The sequence below is a fragment of the Solanum lycopersicum genome, chromosome 2 (assembly GCF_036512215.1).
Source record: "Solanum lycopersicum chromosome 2, SLM_r2.1".
Lineage (NCBI taxonomy): Eukaryota > Viridiplantae > Streptophyta > Magnoliopsida > Solanales > Solanaceae > Solanum > Solanum lycopersicum.
The window spans coordinates 16,534,608-16,554,116 of NC_090801.1; the positions used below are offsets into that span (position 1 = coordinate 16,534,608).

General features: G+C 34.5%; 1 protein-coding gene across 1 annotated transcript; it reads right to left on the reverse strand.

Moving 5' to 3' along the window:
* Positions 1–6,019: 6,019 nt before the first annotated feature.
* On the reverse strand, positions 6,020–16,255 carry LOC109119442 (putative tRNA pseudouridine synthase). The gene is given in 7 exon segments (XM_069293161.1): positions 6,020–6,124; positions 6,687–6,901; positions 6,952–7,110; positions 12,104–12,246; positions 15,710–15,858; positions 15,969–15,997; positions 16,000–16,255. Coding segments are annotated over 7 exon segments (927 nt in total). The 5' UTR covers positions 16,127–16,255.
* Positions 16,256–19,509: the final 3,254 nt, after the last annotated feature.

A 19,509-nucleotide genomic window follows, 5' to 3' on the forward strand; every position in this document is an offset into this window, starting at 1 on the left:
TGATAAGTTTCTAGTGTAAATTGGAGTCCCTTGTAGGGACTTGATCCTAGTTGTCAAGATAGTATGCATGCTATGAAGGATAAGTTGGTAAGATTTGTGTCTTATATGGACATGCTTGTCCCTTCAATTGTCTAAATGTTGCATTTCTGGATATTTGGACGCATGCTCACTATAAAGACTACGCAACTTATTGTAATATATTTGGAGAACCAACTAAATTGTCCTTTGATTAGATGTTGTTGAAATATGTGTAGAATTGATGAATATGAACATGATAATAAATGTTGAAAGGAGTTTTGCTATTTGGAAATGAAGAATGAGAATCTTATGACATGATGAGTCGTAGAGTTAATTCTGAACTTCTTATTGTGTTATGAACTTTCTTGTTGTTTCCCTCAAATGATGTATGACCTTAGTGTCTATTGCATTATAGGAAGACCTTATGTGAATTAAATAGTATGATCAAAATTGATAGTTTAGGATGATTTGCCTAAAATGGTAAGGTTTGGAATGCCTTAGTGTTGCTAAATTGAATTAATGAAAATTCCCTCTAAAGTAGTAATCACTTTAAGTGATGAAAATGAAGGTTGACTAGTTAAGATCCTCCATAGGTTAGGTTAAGTTTCTCCTAATTGGGTTTACCCTAAGTGGGGGATGGTGTTTGAGTCGTGAGGTTGTAGAAATTGTCTACACTGTTCGTCTATTCTTACTTGAATTGGAAAATAACGAATTCTTAGTAAGCTTGTTAATGAATATAGTATTGCATAAAGTGTGAATTTCATGACCTTTATATGATTGGTATGAATTGATCGACATTATCTTGGAGACATGGTGAATTTTTCCAAAGAGCATGAAGGGAATTTTTTTATAAAGTCGATGTTTTCTCATATTGACTTGCATTTTTATATGCTAATTGTGAATTTGACTTTATGAGATGAGATAAGAAGCATGGTAATAGTCACTTGTGAGGTAAAATGTTTAGTCTTAATATGAAAATTTGAGTCTCTTTAAAATGAATTATGTTGAGTCTCTTGAAAACTATGTGACTTTTTTGATTTGGAATACATAATTGTAGGCTAATTCTTGAAAAAGTGAAAGCATGTTTAGCTAAGTGTCCATGTGTGCCTATAATATGTGTTATTGTTCCAAAATGAGGCTTATTATAATGGTGAGTATTATGTTAAGAAAATAAATTTGTGGAATGGCTTCCTATTTTGTTGTGATGTACTTGGTGTGACTTGACACTTAGACTTCACTAGGAAGAAAAATATAAGCATGTCTTTGTTTGAAAGTTGAGATTTCTCATTTTTTTAAAAAGAAATTGACATTGTACTTAGCTAAGGTGTGAACTCATGATACATGTAAGTGTGTTGAGGAGCAATACATTCCTCCATGAACAATATTAAGCATCGTATGGTTGAGTAGGACCTTCATGGTACTATGTCTAACTAATGAAGATCATTGTTATTTAACTCAAGTTTATGTGCATTGAAGTATGAGTACTTAAGTATATTTTAGTATGAGTTACAATCTGCCTATGAGTAGCTTTTCAAGATTTTTTTGTAATGAATTGATATTTAATGATCATGTTATGATTAGGGGAAGGATGTTCTCCTTTGAACATGAAAAGGACCTTTGTGTTTGATGCATTAAAGAGTGAGTAAGTAATAGTTTCTCTTGCTTTTGTGCATTGAGTGCTAAAATTATTTGATATTTTAAATGTTATGAACTTCTCTTATATGCATTGAAGTCCTTGTTGTGATTAAAGAGCCTTAAGTGTCATTATCCTAACATATTTTTCTTAAATTTATTATTTTATAAATATTCTTAAAATATAGTATATAGGAAGTATCTAAAATATTAAAGGTACCGGAAGTCGAACATTAAGGGACGACTAAGACGTTCGACGACTAAGTCACCTAGATGTCTAATATGTGGTTCTTTGTGTTTATGGGTGTTTCATTATTTTATAATGTTCTAAAATGTCTTATTATATGGTCTAGAGTCAGTGTGCAAAGTTGGAAGTGATTTGGAAGTCGAACGTCAAGGGATGACTAAGACGTTCGACGACTAGTCGCTTATGTGTCTCATGTGTCTATGCATGACTAAATCTTCATGAAATGATTTTAATAAGTCTTAAAATGGTTTAAAATGATGTTTACTGGTTTTATATAAAGTTTCCTGAAGTTTGAAGGTCAAACGCCCAAGAACGTCCAAGGCATTCGAAGGATAGCCACTAAGACGTTCATCGTATGTCATGTTGGGGCCAGGGCTGTTTGGACGTCTTATAGGTGTTTGTTTGGGAAGAAATATATGTGGAAGGTCTATAACTTGTTGATATTTATAATAATATTATAAACATCCGGGTACGACTTCTAAAGAGCCCCAAAAGAAGGACCCAAAGCTGCCTAAGACATTACTTGGGCAGTGTCCATTGAAGGACCCAACGACGAATCGTTGGTCCACCCATGGACCTTCGAGAAGGTATACTCTAGGGGACTTGACTTGGGCAGGTATAAATCCAATATTTGTCTAAGTAACCAACGATGGAGGCCAGGCACGGCCCCTCAAGGCCACGGCGCCCCGTCACTACTTTCATCAAGGGTGGCCTGCAACTGGTAGCCTGCGTCTGTTTCATTAAAGGGGTGAATGAGAAATTCACCCCACGTCCTAACCTGAATACAATAGGTTTGTTTAGATATTTTTGGGTGTATATAAGTCATCAAAAACGTGATCACCCCATTCTAGAATCCTCTCACAAGATTGAAACCTTTCCCTCCAAAAATACTCCCTCTAGAAACCACCATTGTTGGTGAAGCTCAAGAACAGATTCAAACTCGTTTTCCATGGATGAATAATCAATTTTTAGAGGTTTCAACTAGACAAAGGTATAGTTATCTTCATCTCTAGTTATCTTTTCATCTAGAGAGCCATTCTTAACGATTTCAAAAGAGAAAAATATGATCAAGTACTTTCTTCTTCAATCTTCCATGGATTCTTTCCTAAACTAATTTCAAAGGAATAATATGAATGTATTGATCATTATCTACTTATTTGGAAATGATTTTCAATCCAATTGAATGATGAACCCATGCTCTATCACCAAAATGATTTAGCCTTGCATGGGCCTTATGATCTTGATTTGTTATCGATTGAATTAGGATTATATACGTTGAAGTGATTGTATATGCTGTTATTTACATGAATTTATGTTGAATTGATTATGATAATTGTATGATTATTTGAACATGAATATACTATGTTTCTACATGTTGCCTTGAAGAAAGTCTTGCATGAATTGATCTAGATTTCAAGGCTATGAAGTCAAAAAGCTAAGTGTCTGATGGATCTTGAGTTGTTGTTATATCAAGCATGGTTTATTCTTAATTTCCTACCGAATTAGCTACTGCCTAATGACTGTTTTGTTTATAAAATATGAATTATTATCAAAGCATTAGAGAGTTCATAGTAATGGTAAAGTCTTTTAAACACTAGCAAATCGATAAGCCTAAATACCTATGTTGTAACCTTAATCTTGAGGGTATGTAATTATGATTTCAGTAGGGTTAAATGTAGGTTTAGATACTGCCTTAGACTCATAATATGTATGAAATATGATCTAAATCAATGCAAGGTAAATTAGCTAATGATCTATGTTATTCTACTTTCCTACTATGTTTATGTGTTGTATTATGTTATAGTATAATCTTGTAGCAACTTGTACATGGTTTCTTATGTGTTTAAAGTAAATTTATATACTTCTATAGATGTGAATTATTGATGAATAAGTAGTATTGATCAATGATGATCAAAGTGTGAGAAATTGGTAAGAATGCTTATTCTCTCTACTCTTCTACTTCTCTATTTCTTTATAGTAATGTTGATGAAGCCTTGTATGATATTGTGGGGTATGGCCCACTTATGGTGGTGGTGTTTAATTTATTGTCATTATATATGTATTGACCATGGACTTGAAGGCAAATTGATGAATATATGATTTAGAGATTTAGATGATCACCTTATGATGTAATTGTGCCTATCTTGCTATCTAGTTGTGATCTAGGTTGTGTGGCTATTATATGAGCATGCGTATATTTATGTTAGGGTATTTTATAGGTGCTTCCATTGATGTGTTAAAATGGTTAATATCCCTTACCCATGTACCTCTTATATGAAAGTGTAAATAGCTAAAGTTAGGAGCCTCAGTTATAATGTTTATATTGTCTTGCCTCCTATGCTATTATGTGTTGTGTGGTATGTTCTTGGAAGTATAATGTGGTATAAGAGGATGGATGCCTCAAGGAGTAATTGATATCCATTATTTGATCATGTTGACCAATGTACACACACTCTTATTCACATGCATATTACAAGTAGTATAGGTCATGGTGTCTAAATGAAAAGTTGTTCTCATATTCATTAATGTCTACTAATATGCATTTAAAGTAAATGTATGTGAAGTATGTTATGTATTCCTTACTAGGATGACTTTATAGGTGTACTAGTATGGGAAAGGGTAGTGGACTTTGCCTATGCATTGCACATGTGTATCTTGTTAGGATAGTTCTAGTTTTGGTTTCTATATGTATGAATATGTATGTATGAACTTGTTTGACTTAATGTGTTATGTGAAAGGTTTGCTCACATATATGAATACACACACACATGTATGAAGATCTAGTCAAGAGAGGGGCCTTGGATGGTGTATTCATGTGTACCCTAAACTAGATAGTGCTAATACATATGTTATGTCCATGTGAAAGGATATTCTTACATGATTTAGGTTGATGAACTTTCATCTATAACCTATGAGCTAATTATATGAAGGGATGACTCTCCTAAGCCTATGTTTTTTTTATAATTAAATGTTAATGAAGGCTTTTTCAATAAAGGGAACTTAGTTTAGCACGAGTGACCTTGTATATGAGTGTTTGTCCCTTTCCAATGTGGGATGGTAGGTTTACTATAAATCCCATTGGGTGGATAGCCTAATGACCCAACATAGGGTGTAGAGTTGATGTTTCCATTAATTCCCCAAGATTCATAAACTATGTTGCCACCATAGGATACTAGCTAGTGGATCCACCTAGAAAGCTATGTCATGTAGGTTTTACTTTCGCCGGTAGACCACCTTTTTTTGGTGTGGGGTTTCATGACACCGGATTCCATGATTAGCATCACATAGTATGTGTCGGTTAAGGCTATAGTTTCCCTAAAGTAAAATGGACAATGGAAGTTAAATGACTAGGACCGTAAATAGAATGACTTAAGGGAGGTTACTTAGGATAGGTGTAAGTAATGACCCCATCTAGACATTGCACAAGTAGCTCCTTAGGAAGTTCTAGGAAGGTGTTCTAGTGCATGTCACTATGTATGTGTTCCTTATGCATGACATTGTAGTATTTGTATAGTTGTTATGAAGATGTGCATGATATGAGTCTTTATGCATGATGTTGATCTTGTTGACTATATGATGAAGGTCTTGACTTAACTATGTCTATGTGATATTATACTTCTATGATGGTATGTGTTTTTCTATGATGTTTGGCCTTTGATTGTGTTTCTATGAAGTATGAAAATGGTATATATATATATATATATATATATATATATATATATATATATATATATATATATATTATTGATAAAGGTTTTATGATGATTTACTCAAAATGGCATAAAGTATGATTTCAAAGAAAATGTCCCTTTTAAATGCATGGTTGTCATACTTAGTACATTCTTATGCTAATCCCATTCTTCTCTAATTTTTACACAAAGTGTAGGTTATGGATTCTTAAAGGATGTCTTGAATGGTGAAGAGCTTGATAGATGATTCCCAAGCTCAATGAAAGGAATCCTTAAGTTCAAGGATCTCCTACTAATGTCTCTAGTGTAAAGTCTTTAAATATTGTATAGTTGGTATTATGTCTTAAGGGTCGTGTCCCTAATGTAATCCAAAGTTATTGAGTCTATGATGGAAAAGAGAACCAGAGTCTATATATGTATTATGACTTATATTTTATATGTATATGAAGTAAACTTTCTTACATAATGACATTCTCAAAATATCATGTGGTAGAAGATTGTGTTTTATCGCAATTGTTGTCCCTACCATTTCACGTATCTCAAAAAGAGCAAAAATATAAGATTAGACGCATACAACATATCTTGTCAACACAAACACAGATCACAACAAAGCACATAAAAATGAATTAAAAAAACAGAAACAACTGCATGTAATAAAACTCAAGAAAGTAAACAACAGTTCATTCTGCTTGGTCATTAAGCTGCCTTATTGAAAAATCACTAGCCATCTTTTTGGCTCATGGATGGACTCAACGACGAGTATCCCATATAGTTACGTATACAACAAGCAAAATAAAGTTCTAACAAATTTTGGTGTATCAAATAAAAGAAGATACCAATGTATTTTGCAGGATCCATAAGAAGGACATTAATAGCCACCCCAATTGAAATGTGTACATCAACGCAAATGAGAATCTTGGTAATGCAACTACAATACATTTCTTCCTTCGGATAGACAGGTCCTTGCTTACCAAGCGGCACCTTTGTTCAATGGACAAGTATCCAGGCGATATAAATATTTTTAGCAAGTTGCAGAGTGTTCCCTTTTAAAACGTTTTAGAAAGAATGAACAGGGCAAAATGATAATCAAACAGAATTACTTGATGTAACGTGAATGACTCTCCACAAATGGAAACTTCTACATAATTAATGTCGAGCAAATTCTCCAATTTTTCACAATGACGGTGAAAAATTCTTCGGAAATGAGCAGAGTTAAGTTTATCTCTTACATCGGATTCATGGAGCCATCTTGCTTGAATTGGTATAGCAGAATTGAGATCCTTTGAATGACTAACTTTCTCATTACAGTTGCCTTCTGTATTTTGATTTTCAGCCTCAACAATCGTTAGAACCCCTGCTCTTTACCAATTTGTTCTCCATCACACTCCTCAGACCCAGATATTTCTTTCTCACTAGAGGGCCTCCCTTTTTTTAAGAGACTATCATTTTTTAACAAGTTTCTGGCAGGAGATTGTTTCCTGTACTTGGATCGTATTGTGTAATTGTGGAAAGGATGTTCCCCCTGCAACACAAATCACAAACAACAAGTCAAGAGAGCAGAATCATTGTCTTTTATCAATGGAAAACGACTAGATATCATAAAATGAAATCACTCATCCATTGAATTGGCAAGTAACATTTTCTAAAGTTTCGTGAACTATCCAAGTGAAACCTAATGTCAGTCCTTTTAGACTAATATAAAGAATAATTCTTTTATTCTATGACAAGGTTAACCCGCAGCCGCTACTCTTTGGGTGCACAACGTAAAAAATCCTCTTCTAGGCAATATCTCACAAATCACATGTAAGACCCCGAAAATGAGATAAAGGAGTTTAGATCCTAACATATTTTTCTTAAAGTTCTAATGTCCTAAATATCCTTAAAATATATAATATAGGAAGTATCTAAAATATTATAGATATTGGAAGTCAAACGTTAAGGGACGACTAAGACGTTCGACGACTAAGTCACCTAGATGCCTAATATGTGGTTCTATGTCTTAATGGGTGTTTCATGATGTTATAATGTTCTAAAATGTATTATTATATGGTTTATAGGCAGTGTGCAAAGTTGGAAGTAATTTGAAAGTCGAACGTCAAGGGACGACCAAGACGTTCGACGACTAGTTGCTTATGTGTCTCATGTGTCTATGCATGCCTAAATCTGAATGAAATTATAATAATAAGTCTTAGCATGGTTTAAAATGATTTTTAATGTTTTTATATGAAGTTTCGTGAAGTTTGAAGGTCAAACGCCCAAGAACGTCCAAGGCGTTCGAAAGATAGCCCCTAAGACGTTCATCGTATGTCATGTTGGGGCCAGGCTGTTTGGACGTCTTATAGGTGTTTGTTTGGGCAGAAATTTATGTGGAATGTCTATAACTTGTAAATATTTATAATAATATTGTAAACATCCGGGTACGACTTCTAAAGAGCCCCAAAAGAAGGACCCAAAGCTGCCTAAGACATTGCTTGGGCAATGTCCATTGAAGGACCCAACGACAGATCGTTGGTCCACCCATGGACCTTTGAGCAGGTATCCTCAAGGGGACTTGACTTGGGCAGGTATAAATCCAATATTTGGCTAAGTACCCAATGATGGAGGCCAGGCACGGCCCGTCAAGGCCACGACGCCCCGCCACTACCTTCACCGCGGGTGGCCTGCAACTTACAGCCTGCGTCTGTTTCATTAAAGGGGTGAATGGGAAATTCACCTAACGTCCAAAACTGACTATAATAGGTTTATTTAGATATTTTTTGGTGTAAATAAGTCATCAAAAACGTGATCACCCCATTCTAGAATCCTCTCAGAAGATTGAAACATTTCCCTCCAAAAAATACTCCCTCTAGAAACCACCATTATTGGTGAAGCTCAAGAACAGATTAAAAGCTGGGTTTTCCATGGATGAATCATAATTTTTTAGAGGTTTCATCTAGACAAAGGTATGGTGATCTTCTTCTCTAGTTATCTTTTCATCTAGAGAGTCATTCTCAAAAATTTCAAAAGAGGAAAATATGATCAAACACTTTCTTCTTCAATCTTCCAGGGGTTCTTTCCTAAACTGATTTCAAAGGCATAATGTGAATGTATTGATTATTATCTACTGATTTTGGAAATGTCTTTCAATCCAATTGCATGATGAACCCATGCTCTATCACCAAAACGATTAAGCCTTGCATGGCTTATGATCTTGATTTGTTATCGATTGAATTATTATTCTATACGTTGAAGTGATTGTATATGCTGCTATTTACATGAATTTATGTTTTATTGATAATGATCAGTCCATGATGATAAATGTATGAAGATTTGAACATGAATAGCCTATGTTTCTACATGTTGCCTTGAAGTCGATTGTGAGATCGGTTGTGTAGAGTTTTTATTATGGATAAACTGTTGTAGATATTGTTTTAGGGTGATATAATGAATGAATTTTCGAGGTATAAATCCTTAATGATCAAATTAATAAAGTCTTGCATGAATTGATCTCGATTTCTTTAGGCTATGAAGTCAAAAAGCTAAGTGTGTGATGGATCTTGAGTTGTGGTTATATCAAGCTTGGTTTCTTCTTGATTTCCTACCGAATTATCTACTACCTAATGAGTGTATTGTCGATACAATATGAATTATGATCAAAGCATTAGAGAGTTCATAGTAATGGTAAAGTCTTCTATACTCTAGAAAATCGATAAGCCTAAATGCCTATGTTGTAACCTTAATCTTGAGGGTATGTAATTATGATTTCAATGTGTTTAAATGTAGGTTTAGATACTGACTTATACTCATAATATGTATGAACTGTGATCTAAATCAATGCAAGGGAAATTAGCTAATGATCTATGTTATTCTGCTTTCCTAGTATGTTGATGTGTTGTATTATGTTGTAGTATAATCTTGTAGCGACTTGTACATAGTTTCTTATGTGTTTTAAGTAAATTTAGCTACTTCCATATATGTGAATTATTGATGAATAAGGAGTATTGATCAATGATGATCAAAGGGTGAGAAATTGGTAAGAATGCTTATTCTCTCTATTCTTCTACTTCTCTATTTCTTTAGAGTAATGTTGATGAAGCCTTGTATGGTATTGTATGGTATAAACCACTTATGGTGGTGGTGTTTACTTTATTGTCATTATATATGTGTTGACCATGGTCTTGAAGGAAAATTGATGAATATATGATTTAGAGATTTAGATGATCACCTTATGATGTAATTGTGCCTATCTTGCTATCTAGTTGTGATCTAGGTTGTGTGGCTATTGTATGAGAATGTATATATTTATGTTAGGGTATTGAATAGTTTCTGCGATTGATGTGTTAAAATGGTTAATAGCCCCTACCCATGTACCCCTTAAATGAAAGTGTAAATAGCTAAAGTTAGGAGCCTTGGTTATAATGTTTATATTGTCTTGCCTCCAATGCTATTATGTGTTGTGTGGTATGTTCTTGGAAGTATAATTTGGTCTAAGAGGGTGGATGCCTCAAGGATTAATTGATACCCATTATGTGATCATGTTGACCAATGTACACACACTCTCAATCACATGCATATTACAAGTAGTATAGGTCATGGTGTCTAAATGAAAGGTTGTTCTCATATTCATTAATGTCTACTATTATGCATGTAAAGTATATGTATGTGAAGTATGTTATGTATTTCTTACTAGGATGACTTGATTGGTGTACTAGTATGGGCAAGGGTGACTTTGCCTATGCATTGCACATGTGTACCTTGATAGGATAGTTCAAGTTTTGATTTCTATATGTATGAATATGTCTGTATGAACTTGTGTGAATTAATGTGTTATTTGAAAGGTTTTCTCACATATATAAAAAAACACACACATGTATGAAGATCTAGTCTAGAGGGGTCCATGGATAGTGTAGGGTTTCATGACACCGAATTCCATGTTTAGCGTCACATGGTCTATATCAGTTAAGGCTATAGATTCCCTAAAGTAAGTTATGTATGGATGATGAGATTCCATTGATACAGAGCCAATTATGAGTTGGGCGCTTAAACCATTCAGCCATGGATGCTTAAGTGAAAATGGAAATTAAATGACTAGGTACCTAAATAGAATGACTTAAGAGAGGTTACTTAGGATAGGGGGAAGTATTGAACCCATCTAGACATTGCACAAGTAGCTCCTTAGGAAGTTCTAGGAAGGTGTTCTAATGCATGTCATTGTGCATGTCGTTGTGTATGTGTTCCTTATTCATGATGTGAGTCTTTATGCATGATGTTGATCTTTTTGACTATATGATGAATGTCCTGACTTAACTATGTCTATGTGATATTATACTTCTACGATGGTATTCGTTTTTCTATGACGTTTAGCCTTTGATTGTGTTTCTATGAAGTATGAAAATGATATATATATATATATATATATATATATATATATATATATATATATATATATATGTTATTGATAAAGGTTTTATGATGATTTACTCAAAGTGGCATGAAGTATGATTTTAAAGAAAATGTCCCTTTTAAATGCATGTTTTTGCATGGTTGTCATACTTGGTACATTCTTGTGCTAATTCCATTCTTATCTAGTTTTTACACAAAGTGTAGGTTATGGATGCTTAACGGATGTCTTGAATAATGAAGAGCTTGATAGATGATCTCAAGCTCAATAAAAGGAATCCTTTAGTTCAAGGATCTCCTATTTATGTCTCTAGTGTAAAGTCTTTATATATTCTATAGTTTGTATTATGTCTTATGGGTCTTGTCCCTAATGTACTCCAAAGTTATTAAGTCTAAGATGGCAAAGAGACTTAGAGTCTATATATGTATTATGACTTATGTTTTATATGTATATGAAGTAAAGTTTCTAGCATATGAGGTGCTATGAAAAGTTCTAAACATTTCTCTAAATTTACTATGTTGATGCGATGAATGATAATTATGGGCTTGTATAAGACCTCCGAGAGGTCAAGTACGCCGTGTTACTCCTAGGGGGTGCTCCCCGGTCGTGACACCAGACAGAAGAGATCTTGAAGATACACAGCATAGAAAAAATGAAATTTTGAAACTTAAGTCATATCACTGTTAAATGACAAAAGTCTCACGTCGGTGGTTGATGAGATGGGTGGACTCTTTATAAAACTTGGGCAATCCTCCTCCTCCCTTTGAGATAAGCTTTTGGGGTGTGAGTTAGGCCTAAGATCTTAATATGGTATTAGAGCAGGGACCATCTCACCCGATGTTTGAAACCCCAAAATAAAAAATGCCCAAGCACCAAATGCTAAGAACTTGGCGTGAGGTGGGTGTTAAAAATTACAAAAGTCTCACATCAATGGTTAATAAGATGGGTGGACACCTTATAAGGCTTGGACAATCCTCCTCCCTTTGGGATACTTTTGGGGGGGGGGGTGTTAGGTCTAAGATCTAATTTCACATCACAATACAAATCACTTATAAATTGAGGAATATAAAAGAAAATTTAGAGAATATGATACACAACCATTAAAAGAAGGTCAATCTAATAGACTTGAAAATTCCTCGAAAGAATTCAGTATATCATTAAGATTGGCTATATGGTACTCGATTTTAGAAGAAGTTGAATCATTCTTTATCCCGATCATCTCAGCAGGAATGAGATAAGAATACTTGTGTGCATTACACTCTCTTCTGGCATCAAACCTCCTGAACCTCGTTTAAAATGAATTAACAATACAGGATCAGAAAACAATATCATTTCAAACTGAATAAAGACATATCATACAGAAGACAGACTAGCAAATGATCAAATGGAACAATATCATGCAACAATGTAATGAAGGAACCCTACTAATCACTAACTAACACAAAAAAAAACCATAACTGATACATCATTTTCAAACTAAATTAAGAATAATCAAAGACAGCAGATAGACAGGCAAATCGCACAAATTGACAATTATCATAGAACAATGTAATGAAGGAAGCTCTGTACTACCTACTAATAACTGAAACGACTCAAAAATAATACAAAAATAAACTCCTTTTCTCACCAGTATCAAGGGACCAGAATTTCGTAAGAACCAGTCTGATCATTTTGAGTATTAGAACGCTTTTCCCTTAAATGACACATCCCAAAGCTTCAAAATGTGAATTATAACTTGCGAGAATGGATGACATGGATCCTCAGGGACCTGGTTGTATTTTAGAAAATAATACTAAATACTAGAAGTTATGGAAAAAAACAAAAGGTTTAAGCAAAATCAAAATTTGGAGTAAACGAGTTTAGAATCGAAACTTGAAAGCACCTGTAGGTTCAGAAAATGATTTAGGACTTGGTTGGATGGTCTTAGGGGTCTAGGGAGTAATTCAAACACTTAGGTAGTAAACTAGAGAATTAAGAAAATAACAACTAACCACGGTCAAATATATGCCTAATGACACTGGATCAGGTTAATAGGGTTTTTTTGAAGTGATTTGCATATTTGGTTTTCATCCCGATGGATTCGGATGTGTTTAGGACAGCAAAATAACAAAAGAGAGACCGATTTTTTTATTGTTGGTGCCATAAATTGTTGTTCTTCACAGTTGTGTGGACAGTGTCGTGGTTGTGTAGGAGGCTAGGCTCATGACTCGTGGTTTTGTGGGCTGGTAGACGTAATCGTTAAGGGGCCAGGGGTCATTGTGGTCGTGTAAGGGGAGATCACAGCCCTGAAGTGCAAGGAATCAAGGACCCAGGATCGAGAGAGGGGCATGACGTTCATAGAGAAGGAATTTGGGTAGACTTACGAATACCCAATTCAAACTTACTATTCAAATTACATTTTTGGAGCTCTATATCTCGGATTTTGGCGATTTTTGAAACAATCAACTCTTATTGATAAGAGGGTAAGTATCGTACCTTGATTCTAGTATTTTTCCTATGATTCCTTAATCCTAATTACCGATTTAATCCAATTTGGGTATCAATTAATGATTGGGATTGAATGAAAATTGAGATTTGAGATCGATAGGCTTATGAGGGATCCAATTCTAGAAGATCTTTATGGTTTTGACCTTAGTGGCTCGAAATTAGATTTCTGTTGACCGAATTCTTATCATGTCAATACGGGACTATATCTATAACAATTGTATCCTCCCTCCAACAAATAAGGTGGGGTGGTCTAGGGTATAATCATATAATCGATAAGATCGTATTTTCTAATAGATTGGAAGCTATAAAAAGCATTATAGAAAAGAATGTCCATTCGTTGACATTGTGGCACTTGCTTCAAGGTAAGTTCAGACTTGACCTTCAATAGGGGATAGTTTTCCTTAATTAAACAATTAATGTAGTATATCATGTGTAAGGGTGTGTCGTATAAGCAAGGTCCTGAGAGGTTATGGAAACATCAGGTGACTTGACATATCTTAAGTGCTTAATTGATTTAATTACTTCAATAATTGATATGTAAGAGGAACTTCATGCTAAATGACAATCCAATAATATTGATACCAGATGGGCTATATCTTGAGCTAATTGCATATAAGATGACATGACTACTTTAAAACTCTCTCTATGGAAATTTACCTACCATGTTTCTATCTGGTGTGTATAATCGTGATATAGAAATTGATATCAGACAAGCACATGGAAACTATCTCTACTAGATATGAGTTATTAATCATGAAAAGGTGCATGTTGAGATCATCTCTGATGAGAATGATAGCACGTTGAAATAGTATGCACTGCAAGTGGAGTACGACATATGGACAACCCAGTTCTCCCCCATGAACCATTGGGCTGACCAACCCCAAGCCCATCCAGGTGTACATAGGTTTTGAGGGAAATTGATTTATTTGGTGTTGTCCATGAGTTGCCACTTTACATGACATGCATTGGATTAATATGCACATCTCCATTTGACAGAGTTGATTTGTGCTAAATCCCACCATATTAAATGATTTATTACATATCGATGAGTTATATCATTCTATTTGTCTATTACCAATTAAAGATTATCTTATGTCTAAGTGTGGTAGTAAGCATTTCAAAGACCAACTCTCACCACTACTTTGTCGAGGTCAATGATTTATTGTTCTTTTCACGTATCGATTATTTATTTGTTACTTCTATTTTTTACATATGGATGATCTATTCTTGTTGCACTGAGCAACATTTACTGGGATACATCATCCAGCGGCACCGATAGAAGTCGAGAGTTTTGTGTAAAAGTCTCAACCGAGACAACAATGAACCAAGGTGATAATTCTTCTCATTTATCTTTTCAATTTACTTCTTACAAGCACAATTTGTCTATTTGGTTATTTACGGTTAAGGAAAACATAGGCACCTAAATGGAGAAATAGAAAGTTTGAACAAGACCACAAAATGAACGACCGAAGAATAAATATCTCGATGCTAACACTTTGCTACTAAACTCCATGAAATTTGACATAGGTAAATCATACTTGTTCTTCCCACTGCTAGGGATGTTTGGGAGGCTTTTATATATATATATATATATATATATATATATATATATATATATATATATATATATATATATATATATATATATATATATATATATATATATATATATATATATATACACACACACACATATATATATATATAGTAAATGCCTCTCTGATTATATAATTAAAACTTAAACTGTGAAATGCTAGGCAGGGAGATGAGAAGTGTTACTATTTACTATACTGAGATGGTTCCCTTATGGAAAGAATCAAATCAATGCTGTAATGAACAACTGATCAGCAGAAAGGATAAGAAAACATGACGGACATAACAGTCTGCACTAAACTGCTTTTGATGCTATGTCGTAGCCTTCCAACTAATGAAGTACATTAGGGAGTATTTTCTTACTTTACGAGATATGCTTGTTTCAGGTCAGCCCAACAAATTTACTTGCTATAACCCGCAGGAAGGAAGGAAATATGTTTTTGTTTTAACTTCTAACCTTAAAATCTGCGCATTTACAAGATTCTTACAAGAAAAGTTACAAGTTTTTCCTCCAAAATTAATGATAATGAAAATTCAATTCTCAACTATGAACAGAATGAACAAAAGTCTCTAGGTAAATGTGCTTCTATCTGTGGTTATCAATTGGACAATAACTAGAGTAACAGATATAGGCTTATTAAGAAATACGAGACAGTAACTAACTTTTTTTAGGGTAGTTTACTGAAAACTCCGATATTTTCTGGAAGACTCGAGTTTACGAAATTAGCAAGAGTGACCCCATTTGGATCATCCTCCCATGCATCTGCACGAATCTCCATTTTTATAGATATCATTGTCGCCAAAGAATGAACCTAATATGTTTTTTTGAAATAAAATCAGCATGATGGCAAGAAAAGACATACCTTTTAGAGGCAAAACAAAATAAATGGCATGCACAAGTTATTCTAAATCTCTAGCTTACTCCTTTATATATTCGACTACTTCTCCCTAGCCAATTTTATATAAATTTCCAAAATTACTGTCTCGAATACCACCAGCTTTGAAGATATCTTTTTCCAGTTCACCTTCAAAGGCTGCATTACAGAACTTGCAATGGCTTAGTGAAACTCCACATGACATCTAGACTAACTGAACATGTATACAAGTCAAGTTTTATGCAGCAGGTAAAAAAATAGAGGATTGCTACAGGGAAGGCTAATTCAAGTTATCATACACAAAATATTGAAATAAGTTCCATGAAAAGTTCTCCTCCAACAAAACACATCCATGAAGCAGATAACCCAAATTTACAACTATAATTATACATTAAACCCTGCAAGTTCCAATTCAGTCGATAATATTTTACTATAACACCCCAAATGCTAATTTTCCAAGCAAGACAATCCACCGACCTAGATAAAAATTTCTACGAGTGAATACATTAATCAATCATAAATATCACTAAATAGTCCTGTATTTTAGTATATAAGCCATTTCCAGTCGTACTTCTATGTTGAATATCATGAGTAACATTAAGTGAAACCCAATAAAAGACCACCAAATATCAAGAAATAGTAGGAGTTTGCCACTAGTTATCATAAGTCAAGCAAATCATAAATACCTTGAGAAAAATTTAGGATAAAACATAAGACATAACACTTCCATTCCATTTCTTTTTCTCCTCTCACCATAGAGAAGGTTGGAAGTAATTATTTTTAAATTGCTAACATGGAGAAGGTTGGAAGTTATTGAGAAATGTAAAAAGTTGACTTCTAATACAGGATTATAATTTTCCTGTAAGATCTTTTAAGAACTGAATCATAGTATGCAGGAGAGAAATATCAATTTATTTCAGAAAGTAGCATGTACATAACTGATCATGAGCCCATTTATCATTTTTTAGTAATATATTTAGCCAATGTTAAGTCTAGATTTTGATGAATATTTACATCCGGAGTTCATCTATTCTCTGTCTCTTGTGATATTCAATTATTTAATCCTCCGCTTTAACTAATGTGATATTCAATTCTTTGATCATTCATATTAACACTTAATCCATTTGGTATATAAAAAGAATCCTCTCCTCCAATCTAAACTCTGGCAATGAGTGGAACAACTGAGGACCATTCCAAAAAATACATTTTAACAACTAATGTGGGACATTTATATTTGTTAACCAGTTCTAGTGTTTACACATAAATTGAAATTCCTTTATTTTCTTTTTTCCTTATTTCATTTTAGGCAAGGGACTTCTGGAAACAACCTCTCTACCTCCATGAGATAAGGGACATGGACGTACAATTTACACTCCTAGACCTCACTTTGTGAGATTTCAAAGGGTATTTGTAATAGAAGAACGAAGTGACACAATGGGCTGAAGAGTATATTCAGCAGAAAGTGAAGGCTAAATAGTGGACCTAATGCAAGGAGAAGAGCTCAAGAGCCTAAGGAGTATGTTTGTCGTCTATGTTGCTCAGACTCTCCAAAAATGTTGCAGCACCCGTGTCGAATTCTTTAAAAGTGCATAATTTTTGAAGTATCTTACATGCACCTGTCAACATTTTTTAAGAGTCCGAGCAGCATAGCTTGTCGTAGAGTTGGTGTCTCAATGGGCTAAGCTGAGAAGTGGAACTCGAAGCGACTAACAGACTAAAATAAGAGAGAGAGCACAGACATATAAAACAGATGAGAACTAATGCATGTTGTCGACTATGAAAACATGTGAAAAAATTTGACCATTCAACACTCACCAAGAAAATTGAGAATCCAAACCCAGAACAGAACCATTACAAATTACTTTGAGAACACTTTAACATGTTTATTGCAGCAACTATGCTTTGATAAGCTTATGCTCTTTCTCATCGCGTCTGCAAGCTTCATCCAACATTATGTTCCACGATTTGATGGTCATTATGACCAGTGTGTCAACAGAAAACTTTCTCAAATAAAAAGAACAGCGGAAATTGCTTTAAGAGTTCACCACAAGTTGTCATGTAAATAACTGAAGCACAAAAGGCAGAGGTAGACTAGTCGAAATAAACGAATCTAAAGGCTATAGGTAATAGATCATTTGATCTTGGAGATGTTTCTTTTCAAAGTCACCTCCAAGCACTTATGGCCTCTTATCAAAAAAGTACCAAGGTTCTTCTGTCACTTACAAGTAGAAACTTCATGCACTCTGAATTGGCACTCTACACCAAGTTTGAAGCTTCCAGTAAGTCAGAGAATCAGTCAAGAAATATAATGATAAGTCAAAAACATGTGGTAGGATCCTCAAGCCCTTTAACTCTTTACTCAAGTAAGCATACACACCAACAGCAAAGAAAGAATTTACCCAAGTGAAAAGTGAAATAACCTAGTAAATGAAAGAGTGAATAAGTGTTTTTGCTTGTACATAAGTAGAAGCCTTCACATCCTAGCAAACGTAGTACATCATGAGATGTGTGGTAGGTGCACATCAATGGTTTAAATTTCGTAAATGAACCACGTTTTATTTGAGAAAGGGTAGGGGCCGAGTTCATTATCTGCTGAGTTAATTTTTTTTTGAGAAACATTATTATCCATTGGCTTCTAAAGTTGTAATGTCAAATTATCAAATCAACAACAACTATGCCCCTATGCTTCAACCCCAAATAAGTTAGGTAGGTCATATGATCCTCACTGGCCATGTGATGGTGGTGCTCAAGTTTCAAGACCCTTCACTCGTAGCAAAACTAAGGAGCTAAAGGCATCGGAACTACTTATGTCGAAGTGGGGGGCATCAAAGGACCACTTGGAGAAGTCCACTTCATACGACACCTCACCTTGGTAAAAGAAAGATCAAGGAATAAGCTCGGATTTGAAGAAGGAAAAGAAAAGAACTAGAGCAAAATGTCACCACACTTCAAAATGCAGATCTTTTCCTTCCATTCTGCCTTATTTTTTTGCTAAATCCATACAAACTCCAGGAGATTGCAGGTCCCTTAAGATAGTGTTCTTCCACATGATTTTAGATCTACCTTCTTTTTATTTTTATGACAAGGGAAACCCGCAATCGCTATCCTTTGGGTACGCCAAAGGTAAAAACCCTGATCCTATGCAATAGCACGCAAACCACATAGGAGAGGTAACCCGCACTAGACAAACCCGGTGTGACGAACTCGACCCAGAAGGCAAACCCCTCACACTAGTTCCACACTTACAAATCGGTGCATCTAGAGGTCGACTTAGGATGTGACCAAACCATCTGAAATAACGTTCTCTCATTTTATCATCACTACTACACTGGCAACTTTTACAGGATAGTCATTTTTAAGCTTGTCTAATCTTGTATAACTGCACATTCACCATAGCATCCGCAATTCTGGAACACTTATATATTGTGAATACTTTTGATTTTAGAGACCCAATATACGCTCTCGCACAATATTGTTATTCTTACAGTTATATAAAATTTTCCTTTTACTTCTGTAAATATCCTTTTATCACATATTACTCCGACAACGCTTCTCCATTCAACCATCTTATTTTATTCTTAGTGTAAC